The following is a 23,246-nucleotide window of genomic DNA, read 5'->3' on the forward strand; positions in this document are numbered from 1 at the left end:
GGGCAGCGCGCGCTCGGGGGCTGCCAAGCCTCGCGAGAGCGGGGCTGACTAGGGTCGCTGGTGGTTACGGGGTCGCAGTGCGGCGTCATGTTGGGCGCTGCTCAGTTGGTCTTGCAGTCCGACTCTCCGGTTTGTTTGCTTCTGTCCCACTGAGAGCGAAGGCTGGGTAAATGCCCGGCAAGCGGAGTGGTGAGAATGAGGACCAGCCGAAGGTTGAACGGCCTTGGGGGCGGCCCCCTGGCTCTAAAACGAGGCTCTCGGCAGCGGCTATGGTGGACGCCGCTGCGGCTTGGGTAGGGGCTTAGGCTTCCCGGGGCGGGGCGGAGGCGGTGGGCATCCTGCTCCCGGGCTAGACACGTATTAAGAGGAGGTGGAGGGTCATGTCTCTGGAAGACGAGATGAAAATTCTCGAGAAGCTGGAGGAAGAGTTTGCGCACCCTTAAGCAAAACGAGAAGGCGGTCAGGACCAGCATGGAGAGTGTTTTGCCCGTCTGCTCCCAGCTGCTGTGCATTCCTCAGGACGTAAACATCGAGAAGATGGAGACGAATTAATCTTTGGGGTCTAGGATTAGACCAAAGGAGGAGGGGGCAGCCTCTGACGCTGAAGGCCATCTGCAGCCAGGCCAAACGGGTTTACAGGCAACTGGTGGAAACCACTGGCAAGGGCAACCCAGAGAAGTTTCATGCGAGCAGGGGATGGTTGGAGAAGTTTAGAAATCGCTATAGGCTGCTGAATTCGAGGTTGATAGGTGAGGAAGAACCGTTAAATACCCAGTCGGCACCCACGTATTCCAAGCAACGCCAGAAACTGATCAGAGTTAGTGGCATTGTACCTCGGCAGGTCTTCACCGCCAAGCAGACGAGCCTGTTTTGGAAGTGCTTGCCTTCGCGTACTTTTGGGGAAAAAGACAAAAATCCGGAAAGCTTAGAGGAAGCTAAGGACCGGATTTCTTTCATTTTTTGTGCCAGTGCGGCAGGTGACAAAACCATTGCTGCTTTATGAAGCAGCACGTGTTTTATGGAAAAAAGTATAAAACGCCTTCCTATTTTCCGGCGATCACTAACAATATCATTAACAGCTGCCCTCATTTTGGATTGGCTTCGTAATTGTTTTATTCATTGAACCTGGAGTTATTTAACAGAAAAAAATTTTGCCTTCAGAGTGTTGTTGTTTTTGGACAGAGGTCTCAGTCACCCAGACTCCATTCTTTGCTCATCCCAATGATGATATTGTGTTTCTCCATCTAGAGGGCAGTAGCTATCTTAAGCCCTTGGATCAGGGTATAATTGAAGCATTCAGGAGGTAATACACCAAGCATATATTTGACTACTTTGCCGACTTTTTGAAAAAAACCCTTGCCTCACTTTGAAAGAAACATGGCAACAGTACAACTTTGCTGATGCTTTGGTAGTAATAAAAGAGGTGATGGATGATATAAAAACCAGCCTCTCTTAATAAAGCCTGGTGGAACCTTTGGGATGATGTTGTGAATGATTATGCATGTTTCCCTAGAGCTAATGAAGAAGTTGAAAAAAATCATAGAGTCTGAAAATGGATGGGCTTTAAATTCATCGATATTGATGAAAGTGAAATTAATAAGCTACTTAAGTTTCAAGCTTTGGCAATAACACAGAGAGTCTATATCTGTAGATGAGGAAGAAGGCAAATCTCTGGAACCAGAGATAAAGTTGAATTTAAGGAAACAATTCTGTCTTACACCAGGTGTCAGACCTCATTGAAGCTGCAGTTGATGTGGGTTCTTTACTGGATTGAAGTTTGGCCTTTAAAAAAGATTTCAATAAATTGTTGTATACCTATAAAGAGGCCCAAAAGAACCTTCAAAATAAAGCAAAGGAGATGAAGAAAGAGAAGGAAGACACAAACAATAAAGAGGAAGTAGTGTGGGCGAAAGAGATGGGTACAGAATCTGAAGAGGATTCTGAGTCCATATCTGAATCCAGTAAGGAGGAGGAGAGAAAGAGGGTAAGAAGCCTCCAGAAGAAGAGCTTATAATCTCAGGCAGTGGCACTGAGGCTCTTACTAGATCTGAAGAATCTGCGAAGGCCATAAATGCAGAATTGGACTTTTGGAATCTAACCTTGGAATTGAATCTGAAGAGAGTAGAGGTGCCTGAGTTGAAGGAAGAAGAGAATCCAGAAACGGTTTCTTCCAAATAACAGTTAATCTCTTGCCATCCTTCCCCTGCTGCCCCAGCGTCGTCTTCATCATGACCATCTTTATAATCACCAAATCAACAAACATTTATTGAGCATAATCTCTGTGGGATCCTGTGCTAAACTCTGGGACATCATCTCAGGATCTAAGGTAAAATGGTCATTAACAGTGGCCTTTCTTATTAATGTAATAGATTTAAAAGATCATAGCCTTGATTTATTTTAGTGGACTTTGAATATAAAGGTTTTTTTTTAGGATCACTCAGCCTCATTTTCTCTAACCCTGTTTTTTTCACACACACTAAGTTTTTCAATCACAAATGGAGATTTTCTGAGTTAACCTTGTTTGGTAGTTGACATGAGACTACTTGCTCGTGAAACGGTGACATGGTCTTACATTTTATAAAGCATTCTTATATTAATCTTCTCGGTTAATCCTCACTTTAGACCTATGAAGGAGGTATTAGCCATTCCTTTACCAAAAAGACCCCAAAAAGCTCAGAGAGGTTAAGTTATTTGCCTGAGTCCACATAGCTATTGATGTAAATGATAGGACTAGGGCTACAGCTGACTTTGTTAGACACTTTGCCAGGAAGTGTATCAGGCCTTTAAGAATTTATAGTCCCAAGGAATGAGACAGACAGGTAAACAGGTAATTAAAATAAACACAGAGGCTGTGAACTGGCAGCCTGCAGGCCAGTTTAGCTAACAGGTGTGTTTTGTTTCGTCTGCCCAGTTTAAAACAATTTTGAATTGGTTTTCAGCATTCCCCCCCTCCTTTGTTTAAGGTACTATTTACATACAACACAATTAACCAACTTAAGTGTATAGTTTGTTGAATTTTTTAATGTTTGTGTAACCACTACCACAGTCAAGCTATAGAATAGTTTCCTTGGCTTAAAATTTACTTATGGCCTTGTGTATTCAATTTCTTCCCCTGAAGTGTCGTCATTTAAAAATTAAGATATTTCACATTAAAAAGCTGGATTAAAAAATTGGAAACCCTGACAACAGTGGACTCTGCATCCCCAAAGGGCAACAGTCAGTCCTTAGCTTGCTGCTTTTAAAGATTTGTTTAATAGTTGATGTTAAGTGCTGCAACGGAAGTGTGGACAAAGTGCCTTAGTGGAAAGAGAGGACTGTGGGGATTAACCTTGGGAAAGACTGCACAGAGCAGCTGGCCTGGAACACAAATGAGTTCATAGGGAGAGCAGTCAGGAGCAAGAGTGTGTGCTCTAAGCCAGAGGTTTGGAAGGGAGATCCTAGGAGGAGGGAGTGATGTGTGGGGGACAGGGAAGGGAAGGCAGCCATGTGTGTGCTTCATTTATTTGGGTTTTTTTGGTGGGATGGTCCTCTACAGCGGTCCCCAACTTTTTTGTCACCAGGGACCGTTTTCGTGGAAAACAGTTTTTCCAAGGACCGGGGTGGGGGGATGGTTTCAGGATGATTAAAGCCAATTCCATTTATCGTGCACTTTATTTCTATTATTATTACATCAGCTCCACCTCAGATCATCAGGCATTAGATCCCGGGGGTTGGGGACCCCTGCAAAGTGGAAGAGTTTTGTGTATGTGTATTTGTGTTTGGGCTGACGATTTTATATCTAAGAAACTTAGGTCTTTTAATCTGTACATCTCTGGGGATTTTATGTTTTTTTTTGTATGTGTATGTTAGAATGGGAAGGGAAAATTAGTATTTTTACTTTTGCAGGGGTTGGAGGTTTGCATATGGTGCTTGGGTTGTATATTTCCAGAAGGAGAGTTGCCCAGTGAAAAATTACTCCCTCTTTCCCCGCCCCCTCCACTATCTCCTTCCGGCCAGCCTGGCTGGGACCTGGCTGGGCAGTGGGGCAGGCAGCAGGTGGTAAGGGGAGAGGGCAGTTCAGGCCCTTCGTGCCCGCCCATCAGCCAGCAACTCGGCCTCAGGCCACAGTTCCAATAGGCTGTGCTGCTAAATTACCAGCGACGCCATGGACAGGCTGGGCTCACGGTGCCCTTTGCCAGGCTGCCCGCGACCCTCTGTCCTTTTATGCCTCTTGGTGAGTGTTCCATGCTACAGTGCTATGAACCCTCTCACCTCTAAACCTCCAGCCTGGGGATTGAGGGAAGAAGGTGCATTTCTCTTTTACTCTTCCTGGGATTTTGAGCTGCGGGCGGGCAGGTAGTGGCTGGACGGTAAAATCCTTGGAGGCACCACCCTGTGTCTTGGAGATCGTGGTGTGAGGGTGAAGATTACCAGCACCCCTTTATGCCCTGCCTTGTGAGGAGGAGTGACTGGGCTGTGTTTCACTGCCAGGGTCCTTGGGGTGGTGAGGGGTGTCTGCTGGTGAGTTCTCATGTAAGGGTCACATGATAGGTTCTTTCCCTCTTTCCAGTGCAGTTACCATCTCATTTTTCTGGGGGCTTTGTTTTCTCATCTCTGAAGTATGTTAAAATGTTAAGGTTGGCAGTGGCTACAGAGTCCCCACAGTGGTGCTGGTGGTCGCAGTGGGCGGGGGCTGAGTGGGGTGGGGTGCGGGGGTGGTGGAAGGGAGAGCTGTGTGGGAGGGCAGCAAGCCTAGGGGTCTAGCCCAGTCCTGCTGCTCACTTTTTGGTCATTTCTTCCCCTCTCTGGCCCTTAATTAACTGGCACAAATCAGTGGCTCAACATTTTGGGGACATTTCTTGATTTTGTGTGTGTGTGTGTGTGTATGTGTGTGAGTGCAAGTCTGGATTTGCACCCAAGGAAAGTGTATAAACACAATGTCAATTTCAGAGTATTCACAGATTCCTTAAAACTAGATGGATTACAAATTTAGAACCACTGGGTGGTTTCTGAGGCCCCTTCTACCTTAACACAGATCGTAAAGTCAACCATAATCTCTTAAAGTCTAGGCAAATACTGCAGGACGAAAAAAGAATGAAATAATTGAAAGGGTACATACAATATTTTAAAAGAATGTAAAATTAGAAAAGGTATATAGTAAAGACATAAATATGAAAATGCTGTAAACTTACAGTAAATCTTTTCCCGTTATAATGTTTCTATTAGGGAATATGGTGATGTGTGTATTTTGCATTCATGTAATATCACTTTCTAATATACTGTAGTCCACTTTTGGTTCCAAACCAACCTTTCATGCTTCTGATTCTTTGTTGATATGGTCCACAAACATTTCTCAAGCCCATACTCCTTGTCAGGGGGTTATAAAGTGCTGGGGATACAGAAATGTATGAGGCCAAAGAGCTCACGTCCAATGAGGGAGACATGTAAACAACTGTCTGTATTTCAGTGTGATTGATGGTACAGTAGAAGGATGTTTAGCAGCAGTCCTGACCTCTACCCACTAGATGCCAATGGCATCTCCTCCCCAGTCATGACAATCAAAATTGTCCCTAGATGTTGCCAGATGTCCCCTGGGGGGAAAAATTGCCCCAAATTGAGAGGCTCTGGATTAAGTGAAGCTGAAATAAGACCACTGTATCAATTCCTGGTTGTGCTCCTTGCGGTTCAGAGAGCCCAGAAAAGGAGGCAAGAGTCTTGGATTTAAGTCTTGCCTCTGTCACAGAATTTCTGTATGTTCTGCCTCAGTGACATTATCTGTTAAATGAAGGGTTATCTTAGATAATCCCCGAGGGCCCAAAGTACCTTTTAGTATTTTTTGACTATGAGTTCATACAAGAGTTTCAATACATTTTAGGTGAGTTTATAGTTAATCCTATTAGCTCTGTGTTACACTGATAACTGCTGGCTGAAATGCCCTAGATCTTCCTTAGGAATGGTTTTTTTGGTTGAGGGACAGACCATTACTCCTTTTGTTTAGAGTCTGTACAGGAAGCCACCTTAGAGTCATGTAGTTGACTCCTTACAGTTTTTTAGTTTGTCCGATTCTCTGCCAAAAGCTCTGTGGGTGACCCAAAAGCCCTACTTACTTCACAAGGCTATTTTGTCTCAATATCAACATCTTGCTGGTGTACTAATTCACCAGTCTACAAGTTATTTCTTGAGAACCTGCTGTGTGCCGTGAACTGTCCTGGGGACACAGTGATGAGCAAACCACAGTCCCTTCCTTTATTGGATTAGTGATTATATATTGTTTTTCCTATCTTGTTTGAACCCATGGCAACTCTGAGGCAGGCAGCACAGATGTCATAATCTCCGATTTCTAGGTAACGTTTATAGAAGGCAAAGGAAGTAACTTGTTGAAGACCACAGGCAGCAGTACTGGCACTAGGATTTAAATCCTGCTCTTTAGTGCCTTTATTTTTTTCCTATATAATCTAATTGAGTTGTCACCAAAAGCTTCATTGAAAAGCCTGGTTCTTTTTTTCTTGTGTGGTCACTGGTTTAGTTCAGAGGACTAGTGTGTTGGATTGGAGGTGTTGGTGGAGGTAGTGGGAGGGAATGAGAAACCCACCCCAGACAGGCTTCTAGTCAAACTGAAGCTAAAGACATAAAAACGCTACTCAGGCCCTGCCAAGAAGTAGGAGCCAGGCAGGGCCAGGCAATAACATAGGAGTGGGAGGACAGAGGTTTATTTGAGCGAGATGTGAGCCCCGGGCTGGGAGGCAGGAGAAGCACACTCTTGTTCAGTCTTGCCTGAGTCACAGTGGGACTCCTTGCAAGTTGCCTCTATCCCTATTAATGACTCCTTTGTATCCCCCCAGCAAAGAACCCTGGAATAGAAGATGTCCTCCAGTTCTTTTCATTTCCTCTTATTTTAAAAGTTTGTCATTAAAAAAGCAAGAAAAATGATATTTTAACTGTCTTTTCCTCTCACGGTGTCACTGCCATTTTCTTAGCTCAAGATCTTAATGTCTTTTTCCTGGAACATTGTAATGGCCTTTTGAATAGACTACCTTCTGGTCACCCCCCATCCTCCTTCAGCTTGATCATATTATTACTCTTCTACCTTAAAACCTGCAAAAGCACCTTATCACTTGAGTACAAACCCTACATTCCTTAGCCTGACCCTTTATAGTTCTAGCCAGTCTCATTTTCCTCCCAATCTCTTACCCACAGACTAAGACCCATGCGGACTAGATAGCTTATCTGTCCCTAAATACCTCTTGAGTTTGTACATATTATTATATCTCCTTCTTTTGTAATTCTGCTTATTATTTCAGTTCCAACTTAGATAGTACCTTCTTTTCAAAGCCTTTTCCTGTCCCCAACAGGTAGAGCCTTCCTCCTGGACCCTCCAATTGTCTGTCACAGTAGCACAGGTCACATTGCTTTAGAATTAGCCTTCCTTTTCCACTAGACTCCCTGTAGCACCTGGCACATACACAATTGAACGAAGGTGAAATTAACTCCCTAAAACATCGACAGGTGTAAGAACTTATCATTCATAATAATCTCCATAGGATGATAGCAGTTCAGTGGATGCCAGTTGGCGTTACCTCCAGTAGCAGTTTTGTACAGTAGGAATGGATTTCAAGTTATCCAGACTTGACTCCTAATCTTGGCTTCAGTTAAAAGCTGTGTGATTTTTTTTTTTTTGGCCACGCTGCATGGCTTGTGGGATCTTAGTTCCCCTACCAGGGATCGAACCCGGCAGTGAAAGCACTGAGTCCTAACCACTGGACTGCCTGGGAATTCCCAAAGCTGTGTGATTTTGAGCAAGTTTCTTGATTTTTGAGGCTCTATATTTTCTTTTCTTTTTTTTACCATTTGTAAAATGCAGAGGCAAATAATCTAGACATGAAAACTTTAAGCACTAAAACTCAATACAGATCCCAGGAATTATTTTATGGATGGGAAATAGGGATGAAAATATGATGCCCAGCTTTGGTTCCAGTCTGCTTGAGCTGGCAAATAGTGAGTTGGCCATGTCACTGCTGATCTGTGCTTCTCTTTTCCCACCGTGTAGATCCTGACTGCTTCTTTCCTGACATACCCCATGCTCAGGACCCTTAGCCAGCAGCTCCTTTCAGTTGTCACTGGCAGCTATGTCTCCGGCACTTACTCCATCGTTTTTGTCAACTGTCCCAACGAGCAGATTGCCAGAGATATTGCCAGGTATGGTGAAGGGGCTTAGGTGCTGCCCCAGGAGTCCCAGGAGCTACCAGGATGCTCCAGAGGGGCCACTTTGGGGTACTTCGCTTGCTTTTTGACAACCCCATCCAGTGATGAACTACCCAGCTGTCTGCTTGGGGTGATATGAGAAGCATGGCTGAATGACACTTGGATGGATCCTACTGCTGGGCCTGAAAATGCTGAGTGGTACATGGGGGCGTAAAAGGGATATGAGACCCAGAGAGATAGGTGGCTTGCGCAAGGTGTTAAGAGAACAGTGGAACTCCGCAGGTTGAGAATTTAAGAATCCTAATTCCTGACCCAGCTCTCTTTTTGGAGATAGTCTTTGCTCAGTCCCAGAGGTGCTCACCATGACAAGAGGAGGAGGAGACCAATTCCAAGTATATGGCAGATTTCTAAAAGCAGCTGTGCTGTGGTGGAAGGAGCACTGGACTTGTTATCAGAGCAATTTGAATCTTGGCTCTGCCACTTGCTGTGTGACCTCGGGCAAGTTGCTTCCCTTCTCTAAGCATTAGTTTTCTGAATTATAAAATAGGATAATGCCACCTACCTCACAGGGTTGTTGAGAGGATTAAATTATATGATATATGTACAGTCCTTATTCCAGTAACTCAAATGTAGTAGATGCTCAAAAAATATTTGTTGTATCTGAATTTCCACCCTTCACTCCTCTTTTATTTTTTTAAATTTATTTTTCTTTTTTGGCCGCGCCTTGCGGTATCTTAGTTCCCTAAACAGGGATAGAACCCAGGGCCACGGCAGTAAACGCGCCGAGTCCTAACCACTGGACTGCTAGGGAAGCTCCCCTGCCCTTCACTCCTTTATAGCTGCAGCTTTGAAGAGGGTTAGTGGGGCTGAGGGGTAATGGATTTGGCTCCTGGCTCCCTTTCTTCTTGCTCTACACAACTCAGCATTCTTGATGTTTGATGATAGCTTAAGTTATAGTGTTTTATGTGTTGAATTTGGTCTTTGGGGGCACATAGCCTCCAAACTGATGGTCACAGGTTAACTTTGCATTTGATTCCATCTTTCCTGCCCCTAACCAGAATGTCTATTTTTTCCTTATTTTTTTTAAAATTTTTCTTTATTTCTTTATTTATTTATGGCTGTGTTGGGTCTTCGTTTCTGTGCGAGGGCTTTCTCTAGTTGCGGCGAGCGCGGGCCTCTCACTGTCGCGGCCTCTCTTGTTGCGGAGCACAGGCTCCAGACGCGCAGGATTAGTAATTGTGGCTCATGGGCCTAGTTGCTCTGCGGTATGTGGGATCTTCCCAGACCAGGGCTCGAACCCGTGTCCCCTGCATTGGCAGGCAGATTCTCAACCACTGCGCCACCAGGGAAGCCCCTATTTTTTCCTTTTTAACATTACTTTTGGAGAATAGCTCTTGTCTAAAAGAACATGTGATTACTCCAGAAATATGACCTAGTATTATATTTAGCAGCTAGGAATTGAAATCCCTTCTGTGCTTCTGGTATACCCAGGATCTGTGCTGAATTCACTGGACCCCTGGATTAGCCACTCTGGGTCCTGTCAGGGAACAACTTCAGCTGACATCTGTGAGGTGTTGGGTATCAGGAGGAGAAGGATTCTAGGGCCTGGATTCTAAATACAGTCGTTGAAAGGCCAGTTCAGGTAAATGGATCAGTATCAGCTTGGAGAGGGGTCTCTATTGTCTTTGCATCCAAGGTTGCTGATGAGAGGTCAGGAATGGGGTCTCATTCCTTCATAGGTAATGCTTTTTCTCTCTGGTTTTTCTCCTAGTTTTTAGGAGTTTCTCTTTGTCTTAATGTTCAAGTATTACTTGTTAAATATAGTCTCTCTACTCTCTCTATTCTTTCTGCATCGCGCTTTCCTGGAACTCCTTATAGATAGATGTTGAATTTGTTTTCTGTGACTGAACTTTATAGTTTTCTTTAGACTGAATTTTATAGTTTTCCTTTTCAAGATTTCAGATTGTTTTTAATAACCAACTGCTCTTGTTTTGTAATTGTCTGATCTTGTTTTATAAATGCAATAATCTTGCTTTATCTTTCTGTGGATAGTAATTATACTTATTTTATGCTTAATTTTATTCCAGCTTTATTGAGATATAATTGACATATAACATTGTGTAAGTTTAAGGTATACAACATGATGATTTTATATGTGTATATATTACAAAATGATTACAACAGTAAGGTTAGTTAAACATCCATCATCTCAGTTACTTTTTTTTGTGATAAGAACTCTTTAAGATCTACTCTCTTAGCAATTTTCAAGTATACATAATTGTACTTATTTTAAAATCTTGGTTTCAATTATCCTTCTCATGTAAATTCTTTTTTGTTGTTGAATTTTAGTCTCTCATGGTGTTGACTTTCCTCAAATACGTTGTAATTCTTAATTGTAACCTCTCTCATCTTCTTAGCTATGCTTATGGGGAAGTGCAGAAACAGCTGCAGGAATTGACCTTAGGTGGCACTCTGCAGTGCGCGTGTGGGGCAGGTGGACATTCTACTGGCTGGGGTACCCAAGTAACTGGTCTTCTGGGCATGCACTCTCCCTTTTGTTCTTGGCTGTTGCCAGCCACTAGGACAGTGTTTTGCCTTTTGTCCAAAATTCCCACGCTCGCTGCTCTGCCTGTATCAAACATCCCATTACTGTTGCCTGGGCCATGGGAGATTTAGGGGGTCTACCTGCTCCTGCTGTGGCATTCCAACTATTTGCCTTGATGGTTGCCTCCAAGTTCCTGCCTGCTCTGGTTCCCATTACATCTAGATTACAGACTGTTGCTTTCATTTTCTCTCCCTCCACTCCTGCCCCAAGTTCAAAAAGGCACATTTATTTATTTACAAAGGAACAGTATAAATGTAATAAGGAACAAAGGAAATAAAATAATAGGCATACATATTTACATAGCAGGTGTAGGCAAAACTTACTAAGAAGATTCTTGAAATACGTCTACAATCTAGTATTCAACAGGTAAAATCAGTTTCTAAGAATAATTTATCACCTCAAGAAGAATTTTTAGGATGGTCAACTTATATGATTCAAACTATGGCTATGTTAATGAAAAAATTATAATTTTATATTCTTCAAAATTCTCCAGGTTGCTGGAGGCCAAGAAAACCAGATCACTGCCAATGTTTAAAAGATTCAAAGGCTCTTATATTAGGAAGTCCCCCTACATGCTCCCATGCATGTCTCAGGGCTGCCTTTTTTCTTTAGGGCCTCCTCCTAGTTGCTAGTACATAAAGCGTTCTCCTTACTGTGCTCTGGCACGGCGAAGAAATGTTTTGTTGTTTCTGGTGTGGGGTGTAAAAGGGAGGCTGCGGTGTGTGTGCAGCCCGCCAGCTGAGCTGTAAGTCTCAAGTGGAGTTCTGAGTGATGTGGCAGTGGAGCTCTCCCCTCAGCTCTTCTGTTCAGTATGTTTCATGAATGATTTGGGTAGAAGAGAGGCAAATAGGTTTCGCTTCCAGGATTTGTAGAAGGAGAGTAAGTGGGTACATGGTGGGGAGGGCCCCATAAATGTTAGCCGGCAGGAACCCCAGCTCTGCCTATGGAACTAGTGCTGGGACCAGGTCTTTCAGCTCCAGTTTAGTGCTCTTTCTTCTTTAGTGCTCTTCAGCGTTCAGTCTGCTGCCTCTCAGTTCTGGTTCAGTTCCATTCTGGTTCATGGCAGTGTTCTTAGAGCTCTTCATTGACAGATACATTCTAAACTGGAAGAATCTCTTATTGGGGCTAGGGTGAAAACCTGAATGTTGAACCAGGAGACCTGGATTCTAGTGTCCTTTTTGCTGCCAACACCACATATGACCTTAGACAAGTCTTCCTTCTCTGGGCTTTGATTTCATACGTAGGGAGAGGGAATTGGGTTAGGCCAGGGTCACAGACAAAGATATCACAAGCAGGCAACTTAAATGAGTGAAGTGGGCTGGGGTGTCGCACTGAAGAATGACTGTAGTTAGCAACCCTTACTCATCCCAGGTGTTGAGAGGGAGAACAGTGGAAACTGACTGACCTGAGAAGCATATGTCATGCCTTGAGGGAGTAGCCCCTGCTCAGCTCTAGCTAAATCTGACCTTGTAGGACTACAGGTCCAAAACGTTATAAGATTCATTTTTTGGTGAGAAGCTAGGTAATGTGTATTTTTTTAATGTGAAATACCCTGATAGTAAATATTGGTAGCAAAATCAAGATTTTTTTTAAATGCCGTGAGAGCCAAACCATGTTATCTGGTCTGTGAGCCTCTAGTCTGTGAACTTTGCAGTTTCTAGAGACCCCAGAAGCTCTGTCTTCTGCTTTACTCAGATGAGCATGAGGGCTTGAGCTTTCCGTCTGTGACTCACTGCTGGGCTTTAGTGTGTGTGTTTGTTTTTGTTTTTTGTTTGTTTGGCCACAGGAGCTTTTTGAATAGCACAGTCCTCCATAACTTTACAGTCTTTTACCCAAGGACAGGTTGCTGTGATTACTCACTGAGGAGTTCACACTACCAAAGAGACTGGAGGCCCGTGAGGCAATGGATTATTTTTTTCTAGAGGTTTAACTCACTCCCTGTGTTTGCGTGCCACCTTCAGAACCAATGAAGTGTAATTTCTCAGCAGATCATTTGATTGAGTGAGCAAGACTTGCAGCAGTTGCTTAAACAAATTTGTGCCGTGTGCCTCTTCTTACAGTCAGAGATTTATTTACCACCTGGAACTTTCCAAGGGAATGAGGGTGGTGGTAATACCACACTAATGTGGAGCCTTAAATAGAGCACTGTTCAGCCTGGAACTCAGGGGAAGAGAAAGTAGGTCAGTTCTCTTGGCAGCGGTCAACGGAAGGAGAGATCAGTAAGCAGGGCTCAGATTAGGGTTATCTGGCAGGGGCCACACACTTCAGAGAACTGAGACCGGGCCCCCTTGGCTGACTGAGACCTGAGAGGGGGTTGTCAGGGCCTGCCTGATTCCGAGGGCTTGAGGTTTGATACTTGGGGACACTTCTTTGCATCGATGACTTGGTGGTGCTTTTGTTTCTATGACACTTGTACTAGTTCAGGCACTTTTTATTGTGTTCACCAGGGCTCTGCACAGGAATCAGACTATCAGAGCAGGAATTCCAACCTGTGGTCTGTCAAAGGAAGTTTTTAGAGGTCTGCAGAGGTGGTGATGATTGTGCTCTTAGGGTTGTGGTAGGAACCTTCACAAAAATAAAAAGTGAAAAGAGCCTGTATTTGCCAAAGACAGACATAGGATAGGATGCCTTTTTTTGCTTTTCCTTGGAGTTATATCAGTTCCATGTGGTCACATGATATCTACAGACCAGAAACCCTGTCAGCCTAGTACATATCCGAGAGAGAAAAGGAGAAGAAGGTGACATAATAAAAGGAGTTTTTGGTGGTGGAAAGAGTTGGAAACCACCGACTGAACCAATCCTCGGATTGTACAGCAGGAGTCAGGTTGAGTGAGGGGGTCGTGCCTGTCTTGGATAGGTGCTCAAATACTTATTTCTGGAATGAAAGAAAGAGCTTGCGTAAGGTCACACAGCCATCCTTCTGCAGGGCTGGATTGGAATCCAGGTCTTTTTGTTCTCCGTCATTACTAATAAATTCCCATTCCCCAAGCAGACTAGGCCTGTCCTTTAAAACTGCCTTCCCTACTTCTCTCCCCACCCAGGGAAGGACTTATAAACAACTCTGTCTTCAGAGGTTCTGTGCACAGTAGTTATGAAACATGTTGGTTTGAGTTGGGAGGGGCACTCTAAATGGTTATCTATTTAGAATTAGGTTTCCTGAGTAGTTCCCAGGAACTCCTGGACACTTGCCCCAGTAACTGTCACTCTCTCTTGGCTTTAGGGCTATACTGGATAAGAAGCTGACTGCCTCTGTGAACATCCTGCCTAAGGCATCCTCACTGTGAGTTTTGCTGTGGCCCGTGGAAGGGTGCGGGAGTGCTAGGTCAGGTCCTGCCTGGTGGAAAGAGCACTGAACTAATGGGGAACTGTCAAAGAACAACTCAAAGGCATTTAATTAATCAATAGTTCACTGTCAATTTCTATTCAGAGGAAATCAACCAGTGGGTTTATGTCATTCAACAAAAGCAAAAACAGGCTGTGTTTAGAGAAGGGAGAAAAAAATCTACAGTTTAGGAACAGTGAATCTTGTCTGCACATTCTTTGTTTAAATCAATTAGCTTGCTTTTAGCAAAGAAGTCAAACTGGGCATTCCATCCCTGAGTAAGCCAACTAGGGATATCAAAGATTATAATTTCCATTACTTTTGGATTCTCTGGAAAACTTTGAGAGTTTAGCATATGCGACAGGCTGTTTCTGTGTATTGTCTGCCTTTCATTTCATCAGCTCCTTTACTTAAGCCTGGTCTGCACCATTTCCCTCATCAAAACATGTCAGTATCCCAGTACTAGCTGTGCAGGATTTGTCTTGTGCCTTAATCTCTCTGATCAGCCTGTTTCTCATCTCCTTCCTCCCCTGATGAGCGAGAGAGAGGGAGGGAGGGAGGGAGAGAAATAACGTCTGCTCTAAAGGTCAGAACAGAAAAGTGCTATATAATGAAAGCTTTCCCCTGCCCAGCAGTGTCATTCCCTCAGTGGCTCACATTACCTATAGCTAGGGCTCCCAAATTTGGCTATGCTTTAGATTCCTGAGCTCCCTCCTGGATCTACTCAATCAGTCTTCCTGAGGATGGGGCTTGAATCTGAATTTTTAAGAGGTTATGTAAGTGATTCACATAAAGCCAGTCTGGGAGCTACTGCTTTGGAGCTAGAACAGAATTTTAGCCTACTGTTCCCCTCATATGTTCATCCTTCCTTGTAATTCATCCTTTTACCACAGCTCTGTGAGATGAGGCCAATGGCCTAAGTCATCTTAGATTTGCCCTGGGTCAGCATAGGCATTCTCAGGCCGAATTTCTTTCCCTTCCCATGATGCTGTTCTCATACTCTTTTCTAAACATTGTCACTGACTTTGTTTTTAACTTTTGGACCTGTTTCCATATTTTATAAGGCTTGCTTCTTCCCTGAATCTTCCTGTGCTTTTTCATTTACCCATTGGTGGGCACTCAGCTTTGAGAGTCAGTGATACAGAGAGCACCAGTGCAAAGGATGGGGAGGTGCCTGGAAGCCAAGAGTATGGGATGAGCATTGAAAAAGCTGGAGATGCCCAGTGTAGAGGAGAGAACATATAGGAGTTTCTGTAGGGCTGTCCTGAGGGGGTTCTTCATGTGGAAGTTGGGGAAAACAACTGGGTGGCAAATGTTGGCACACCATAAGAAAAACCATCTCGTGTGAAAACCTTTCAGGAGATGGTGAGCCTCTCACCTCCAGGAAGGTTAAGGCAGGTGCTAGAAGCGTGCATTAGAATGTTTAGACTAGATGACCTGTAGGGCCTTGGCCAACTCTAGGCTTTTTTATATGGGCTTGGAAAGATTTTAAAGTTTCCACCTTAGTAAGTCACCTAATTGGGCCAGGTTTATTTCACTGAACTCATCTTGTAAGCATGATAATTTTTGTTGTTGTTGTTCTCTTCTCCAGATACTATTGGAATGGAGAAATAGAAGAAGCCACTGAAATCCTGCTGGTGAGTGAGGATCGGGGGATGCGGCCTTGATAGGGAAAGAGTGAGAGCAAGGTTCCAATTAAAAATTAGCAAAGATCAATTAGCTGAGGTTCTTGCCCCACATACGATGCCCTAGGTTCATTTGTAAGCTACTAACAGGGCCTGGGGACCCGGAGGAATGCTGTCTCCTAAACAGCCAGATGAATGAGCAGCTGCAGAGCTGGGGCTGAGCTCCTGAAGCAGTGATTTTTTTTTTTTTCTTTCTTTTACAGTTAATAAAGACAAAGACTTCCAAGGTCCATATGCTATCCAGCTACATCAGGTAATAGTGCAATCTCTTCCCAGCCGGGACATGCTGGGAACTAAGTGAATGAGCTTGAGAAGTAGGAGACCTAGAGCTTAGTCACCAGCCTCCCATGTGACCCTGGGTATGGCCCTGTCCCTCAGACTCTCCATCTGTAAAGTGAGTTTTAAACCAGCGGTTCTCAAAATTTTGGTCTCAGGATCCCTTTACACTTTTAAAAATTATTAAGGACCCCAAAGACCTTTGTTTATATGGGTTATATCAAAGTTTACTGTATTAGAAATTAAAGCTGAGAAATTTTTAAAATATGTATTTTTAGTTAATTTAAATTAACAGTAATAGAACAATTACATATTAACATAAATACAGGCATACCTTAGAGATATTGCAGCTTTGGTTCCAGACCACTGCGATAAAGTGAATCATGTGGTGTTTTTTTTTTGGTTTCCCAGTGCATATAAAAGTTACGTTTAACCTATACTGCAGTGTATTAAGTGTGTTAATAGCGTTATGTCTAAAAAAACAATGTATATACCTTAATTTAAAAATACAAAACAGAAAACAATTATAGTAACATCAAAGATCACTGATGACATCACCATAACAAATAAAATAATCATGAAAAAGTTTGAAATTTTGCAAGAATTAGCAAAATGTGACACAGAGACACAAAGTGAGCAAATGTAGCATCAATAGACTTGCTTGATGTAGGGTTGCCACAAACCTTCAATTTCTAAAAAAACACAGTATCTGTAATAAAGTGTAGTGCAATAAAACAAGGTATGCTAGTAATGTATTTTTATGGAAAGTAACCGTATCTTCCAAAAAACAAAAAAGTGAGAAGAATGGCATCATTTTACATTTTTGCAAAATCTGGCTTAATAAGAGAGCTGGATCTCGTCAAAAGCATCTTTAAGTGTTGGGACACTTTTAAGCTCATGATGATAAATTCAGGTTTTCCAAACTTCTGATTTTTGCTTAAAAACATGAATTTTTTTTTTAATTTACAATATTGTGTTTAATTTCTGCTGTATAGCAAAGTGATTCATTTATATATATATATATATATATTCCTTTTCATATTCTTTTCCATTATGGTTTATCAAAGGATACGGAATATAGTTCCCTGTGCTATACAGTAGGACCTTGTTGTTTACCCATCCTATATATAATAGTTTGCATCTGCTAATCCCAAACTCCCAGTCCTTCCCTCCCCAACCCCCAAAACATGAATTTTTTGATTGGCATTAAATGATATAAATTGTCTTCATTTGAGTGATGGGCCCACTTTGTTCATATTTGAGAAAATGTCTACCTAATACTCAAACCTGAGTAACCTTAATTTGTAAAACTGACAAATGATGGTTACTCAGGCTTGAAAGTAAAAATGGTATTCTTTGGGAAAAGTCTAGTTTAGCTTGTGTCTCAATCAGACAAGTTTAAGACAACATTGAACTTAGGTATATAGCGGAAGTGCTTTATGTATGCTTCCCATTCTGTCACACAGAATATTAAAAAGGCATACTCAAGGGTCAAACTTTAATAAAAATAGTAATTTTTACCATATTATCAAGAATGTTCTTAAGTGAATTTGACTTTTTTAAAATGCAAGTATTGTGGTGATAGCTACAGTGATAGCTAGTACAGTTTGGTGCCGTTGTCTTGATGCATGCTAAAGTGCCACCAGTTTTACCCATCATTGCTTTTGCACCATCAGCGCAAATGTCAACATAAGTGAAAAGATAAATAACAGTTAGTATTATTATGAAAATAGTTTTGGCCTCATGGACCTCCTGTAAGAGGCTTGGAGTTCCCCAGTGGTCAGTGGACTCCATTTGAGAACCACTGGTGTAAATCCTTATTTATCATTCAGAGTATAGTTTTGTAATAATTGGCATCACCTGGAAGCTTGCCATAAATGGAGAATCTCACACTCACTCCAAACCTACTGAATCAAACTACAGTTTAATAAGATCCCCAGGTGATTCCTATGCACAGTAAAAGCTTGAGATTCTCTGGTCTAAACCAGTGATTTTTTTAAATTTTTTTATTTATGGCTGTGTCGGGTCTTCGTTTCTGTGCAAGGGCTTTCTCTAGTTGTGGCAAGCGGGGGCCACTCTTCATTGCGGTGTGCAATGGCTCACGGGCCCAGCTGCTCCGCAGCATGTGGGATCTTCCCAGTCCAGGGCTCGAACCCGTGTCCCCTGCGTTGGCAGGCAGATTCTCAACCACTGCGCCACCAGGGAAGCCCTAAACCAGTGATTTTTGATGTTGGCTACATATTATAATCACATGGAGACTTTTTCAAATTACCAATTTGGGCTCCACCTCAGATTCTGACCTAATTCATCTGGAATGGGGATCAAATATGGTGTTCTTCAAAGCACCCAGGTTGACTCTCCTGTGCAGCCAGAATGCAAGTCACCTGTCTGGATGATAAAACCCTTTCCTTTCACATCTTAGGGAACCAGGCAGGATTCTATGGTTATATGGCTATACTGGGTCTCAGATCCATTGGTAGAGAAGGCCCTCATGTTACTGCCTTAGCGGAGGTGTGGAAATAGGGCATCTTTGGTAGAACCAGTGCTGTTGAGAAATTACAGCCTGACTGGTGAAAGACAGCTTCAGGGTTAAGACAGTGAACCCCAGAGCTTGACCTCCAGCGTCAAATCCTGGCTCCTCCACTTGCTAGTTGTAGCATAAGTGCATGCAAATTACTTTCTGTGCCTCAGTTGCCCCATCTATAAAATGGGGACTATACTAGTACCTTGGGTTGTTACGCATATTGGAAAGAATTTATGTCAAGTATACACATGCATTGCTGTAACAGTGACAGCTCTTACTACTAAAGTGTTATTAAAATGTCTTATACTGAATGCTATTCAGACATACATACACTGAATTCTGTATGTCTGCTTATAAAAACACATACACTGGTCTAGGTATCCATGAAATAAGAAAATTCATTTTTCTCAGGCATTAGATAAAATTACCCAGCTTACTGCTAATGTTTAAGCACCTATACATACACATGTTGTGATTTAGTAAGCATCCTATCTCATGAGAACTTTACAGTGCCTAATTCAGCAAAAAAGAAGCAGAGGATTATTACTCCTGTGTGCCAGATGGGACCAAGGCCCAAGGCCTTATGTTTTTTCAGTTTGGAAAGTGAAGAGAACTGGCATTTTATGCCGAGGACTAGGTGAAAGAAATGGGGAAAAGGGAGAGATTGCTGTGGGTTTGGATGGTCAGGGAAGATCCCTGGGGAAAGGTCAGTGGTTGAGTTGAGCCTTGAGGAACAGAGAGGCTTTTGATTTATCAGCAGGAACAGGGAGAACTTTCTAGGTGGAGAAGAGAATACAGAGGTACAGGGGAAGGGGGAGTTGTTTGGGGAAGGCACAGTGATGAGTGAAGGATAGTAATAAAAACAGTAGCTAACATTTACTGAATGCATACAGCGCCAGTGTACCAGGTATGTGCCTTATATACCTTGTCTCATTTAATCCTCAGCAATCCAGTCACATAGGTACTATTTTTATCCCCTCTTTTGCAGGGCCTTTAGGGAAATTAAGTGATTTGTCCGTGCTTACATAGCTAGTAAGTGGCAGGCTTAGAATTTGAACCCATGTCTGTGAGACTCTAGAGCCATCCGGCCTAACTCATCACTTGGTGACGGATGGGTAACAGGTGTAGGAGTGGCGGGCTGTGGGGCTAGAGCAGGGGGCTGCAGGCGTATTGCGGAGGGCCTCAAGTGAGGCTGCCCAGTTGGGTTTTATAGCATAGGCTGACTAATCCTGGTCACTCACAGAGCTCTGCTTTCTTTCCAAAGGTTGGTGCATCCTTTTGAAATCCCAGAGGTCTTCAGTCTTCCCATGGACCAAGGAGATGTGCACTATTTAAAGTGGCTGGAGGAGGGCATGGAGGAGGAATGAGTGGGGGCTCTTTGTGCCTCCTGCTGGCTGACTCTAACCTTCATCAGCTGTTCTCTGGGGGAGGGGAGGCTTCTTTCTGCTCCCTCGCATCTCTGGATTCCATGCTTCTGTCAGCACAGAGGAGTTAAGTAACTTGTGGAGGATGACGGTCCAAGGCTTCTGAGGCTGGAAGAGGACGCTGGGCCAGTCAGGCCAAGCAAGAACCCAGTGGATCTTGTCTCTGAGTGCATCATGCGTAAAGGTGGCTGGGGGTGGGAGGGCGAGGGTGAGTGTGTATGGGGGCCAAGGGGAGGCGGCAGTGAGGGTGAGGTTTGTCACCTATGTTCACTGAGCCTATATTGAGTGCCTAGTATGTTATTACTCTCCTGCCTCTCATGAAGAATGGACCTGTTGACCTGTCACCCAGAAGTGTGTGGGGTGAATGCCACCTCCTAGGGGAACTGGAAGTGCTTTATCCAAAAGCATGAATTGCTAATGGTGGAATTTCAGGGACAAGCAGGATTTTATTTCTTCTAGCTAAAGATGGTGTTTGTTATTCCTGAGTCCTGAGGAAGTGGGACCAGGAGTGGGCTTCCTGAGTGCACGTAGGACTAGGGGAGTATTAGGGCTTAGACATAGCCTCACGGATTGGGAGTAGGTCTTGACTCTTTCCTAGCCTGAAGGGGCAGATATCAGAAGGTTCTGGTGCCTTGCTCAGTGGAGACATGGGTTCTGAGCCCACCATACTAAGCTTTCCACTTGAGCATTGAAACTGAGCATCCTGAAGTAGGAAGAACCCAGGGGGACTGCTAGACAAGTGTTTTTCAGACTTGCCCCACAGAACCCCAGGGGTTCACAGAAGGTACCCTGGGGGCTACTCATACTTCAACCAGTGCAACTGTGCTTTTATTATTTTTATGTATTGAGCTAAGTTTCTGTTGTTAAAAGTTTGTAAACCAGTGGCTTAAGCCAGTCTCCATTTTATAGGAAAGGAAACTGAACTGCAGTGAGGTCCAGAAAGTGGGTGGCATGTTGAGTTACAGACGGGATAGCCAAGGCTGCTCACTCTGTCTGGTGCTCTCCTAAACCTGCTCCACGGGTGTCTTCTCCATGGGGAAGATCCCTGTGGGATGAGAAGAGAGACCTGATCTAGGCTGCTTCCATGGCTCTGTCACAAGGTGACTCCACTCTGGGGACACCATGGGCAGTTTGGGTGGGAGTCCACAGACATCTGCAGTATCCTAGGTCTTCCTTCTCAAGAGGGAAGGGTGTGTGGGAAGGGTGTTGCCAGGCTCTGGTTCTGACACCTTCTGTGCTTCTTGGACCTTAGTTCCTCTAGATATAAAATGAGGGAGGATCTGCAAGGGCCCTTCCATGAAGACCTTGTAGCGACTTCAGGCTGAGCCCGTTCCAGAGGTCCAGAGGATCCTGTTTGTGATAGTGGGGAGTTTGGTGGGCTGCCTCAGGAGAAGAAAGAAAATGATAATGGTGACGTCCTCTTTATTTACGACAGATGTCTCTGGTGCATGTGAAAATCTTGTGTAAAGTAAACCCTACCGAAAATGTACTGGGGACCCCAAATGGACTGTCCGTATTGCTTTCACGATAAAGTCAATTTCTTGGTCTGGATTTCAAGGCCCTTCGGAGCCTTGCCTCAACTTAGTTTTCCATCTTCACCTACTCTGGCATGTGGGTGCTCCAGTATGCTGTGCTGTTACTCCTGTGTTCAGGCTGTCCCCTCTGCCTGATCACCCTTCTGCATGAGTGCTTAAGAAGTCTCCTTGGCAAGGCCTGGCGTCCCCGGTTGGAAGGAATCTCTCCTGCCTTGATGTCCTGTTATCCTTGTGCGTCACAGTCTCCTGTTTCTAGATTGTGAGCTGCTCGAGGTGAGGGATATGTTTGAATCCATTTGGTCTCTGGCACTGGGTTTGGCAGATATTTCCTGAATTGATGTTTCAAGGATTTGAATAGCTAAAGCTTTCTCTATGGTCCACAATTACTTCCTAATTTATGGAGTTGGCAAAATCCAACTTTTTTTCCTTCAACTTTTTTGAGGTGGGACTAATTCCAAAGGAGGTTTTTCTTTCTATCTCTGGCCTTCATTGGTTCATTTTCTGTGCTGACTGTGCATTGAAAACTGTTTCTTGGTGGCCTTCCTTTGTCACAGTGTCACAGCTGGCTATAGGAAATAGGAGAAGACAGGGACAAAACACCAGCCCTCTCTGCCAGGTACTGCCCTAGGTTCGTAACATTATTTTATCCTTACACGTCAATGTTATCCTAATTTTGCAGTTGAAACCTGAGGTCAGAGAGCAGGAGACACTTAAAGTAAGTGGCAGAACTAGGCTCCTAACCCAAGTCTCTGATTCTAAATCTGATGCTCTTACTGCCTCTTTCAAAGAGGTTGGATGTATCCCTTTGTAGGCCAAAGACCCAGAGAACCTGCTGTAGCCAACTCTAAGGAAGAGTTGTTTGTTCCTAAAACATCTGTGTGGTAGTTGGTATTGATATATTGCATTACTTCTCCCCACAGATCTGGATGTTGGTAATAATATCTTCAATCCTACAGATGAGGGAACGGATTTAGAGGAGTTTAATGATTTTTAGGGTCTGTGTGACTCCAACTTACTTGGTTTGGCCACTCTACCACACTGTCCTCCCAGATGATGCTGTGGGAGCTGGGGCTAGGACCTGCATCAGGGTTTCCACGCGGGAATTCCTTCCCAGCGTTTCTCAGGAAACTTGTTTTTTGATCCCAGAATCCCTGGGAGAGTCAGTTGAGGAAATGTGAAAAAGTAGTAAAATTTTATCTGTGAATACTAAAGCTTAAAAGCATAGAGACGTTGCTGGTTTGAGGGAATCCAGCTTCATCAAATAAAAAACTAGAGCAAGAAATGCTAACATAGAGTTGAAGACTAAGAGAACCAGGACAGGAGCATGTAGAAGAGAAATGGTTTCCACCTAGTCAGTCTTGCCTGTGATTGTTGGCATGTCATAAGAGGGTGTGTCTAGCCCTGTCTACCGCAAACTGTGAGTTATTCTTGCAAATAAGATAAGTTTATACACATAGTGTACTTTATACAAATCCTATGAGCAGTGTTCCAAGAAATAAGCTTTGGAAGCAAAATAAACTCTTAATTTGGCAGTTTTGACACATGATTCTATATACTCTTAACCTCGTTAGGATATTTGAATGTTACGTTATTTGAATACTATCCAGTAATGTTCCCCGGTGTTTTCCAGTGTTTAAGTATTCCCTAGAGGCTGTAGTTCTTTCTAAATTCTACTAAGCTTAATATTCCTATTT

General features: G+C 43.5%; 1 protein-coding gene across 3 annotated transcripts; it reads left to right on the forward strand.

The window, feature by feature from the left end:
* Positions 1–5: 5 nt before the first annotated feature.
* LOC103012115 (protein CutA homolog) lies at positions 6–23,246 on the forward strand. 3 transcript variants are annotated; one of them, XM_007178116.2, is made up of 6 exons: positions 6–2,326; positions 8,027–8,175; positions 14,007–14,066; positions 15,700–15,745; positions 15,997–16,046; positions 19,858–23,245. In XM_007178116.2, the coding sequence occupies exons 2-6, from the start codon at positions 8,057–8,059 to the stop codon at positions 19,958–19,960; spliced, it is 378 nt and encodes a 125-aa protein (XP_007178178.1). In that variant the 5' UTR covers positions 6–2,326; positions 8,027–8,056; the 3' UTR covers positions 19,961–23,245. The 3 variants fall into 3 exon arrangements, with proteins under 3 accessions (XP_007178178.1, XP_007178179.1, XP_007178177.1); XM_007178115.2 differs by lacking the exon at positions 6–2,326 and adding an exon at positions 3,973–4,213 and having other exon boundaries at positions 19,858–23,246; XM_007178117.2 differs by lacking the exons at positions 6–2,326; positions 15,997–16,046 and adding an exon at positions 3,967–4,213 and having other exon boundaries at positions 19,858–19,994.

Source organism: Balaenoptera acutorostrata, chromosome 6 (assembly GCF_949987535.1).
Source record: "Balaenoptera acutorostrata chromosome 6, mBalAcu1.1, whole genome shotgun sequence".
NCBI classification, from domain to species: Eukaryota; Metazoa; Chordata; class Mammalia; order Artiodactyla; family Balaenopteridae; genus Balaenoptera; species Balaenoptera acutorostrata.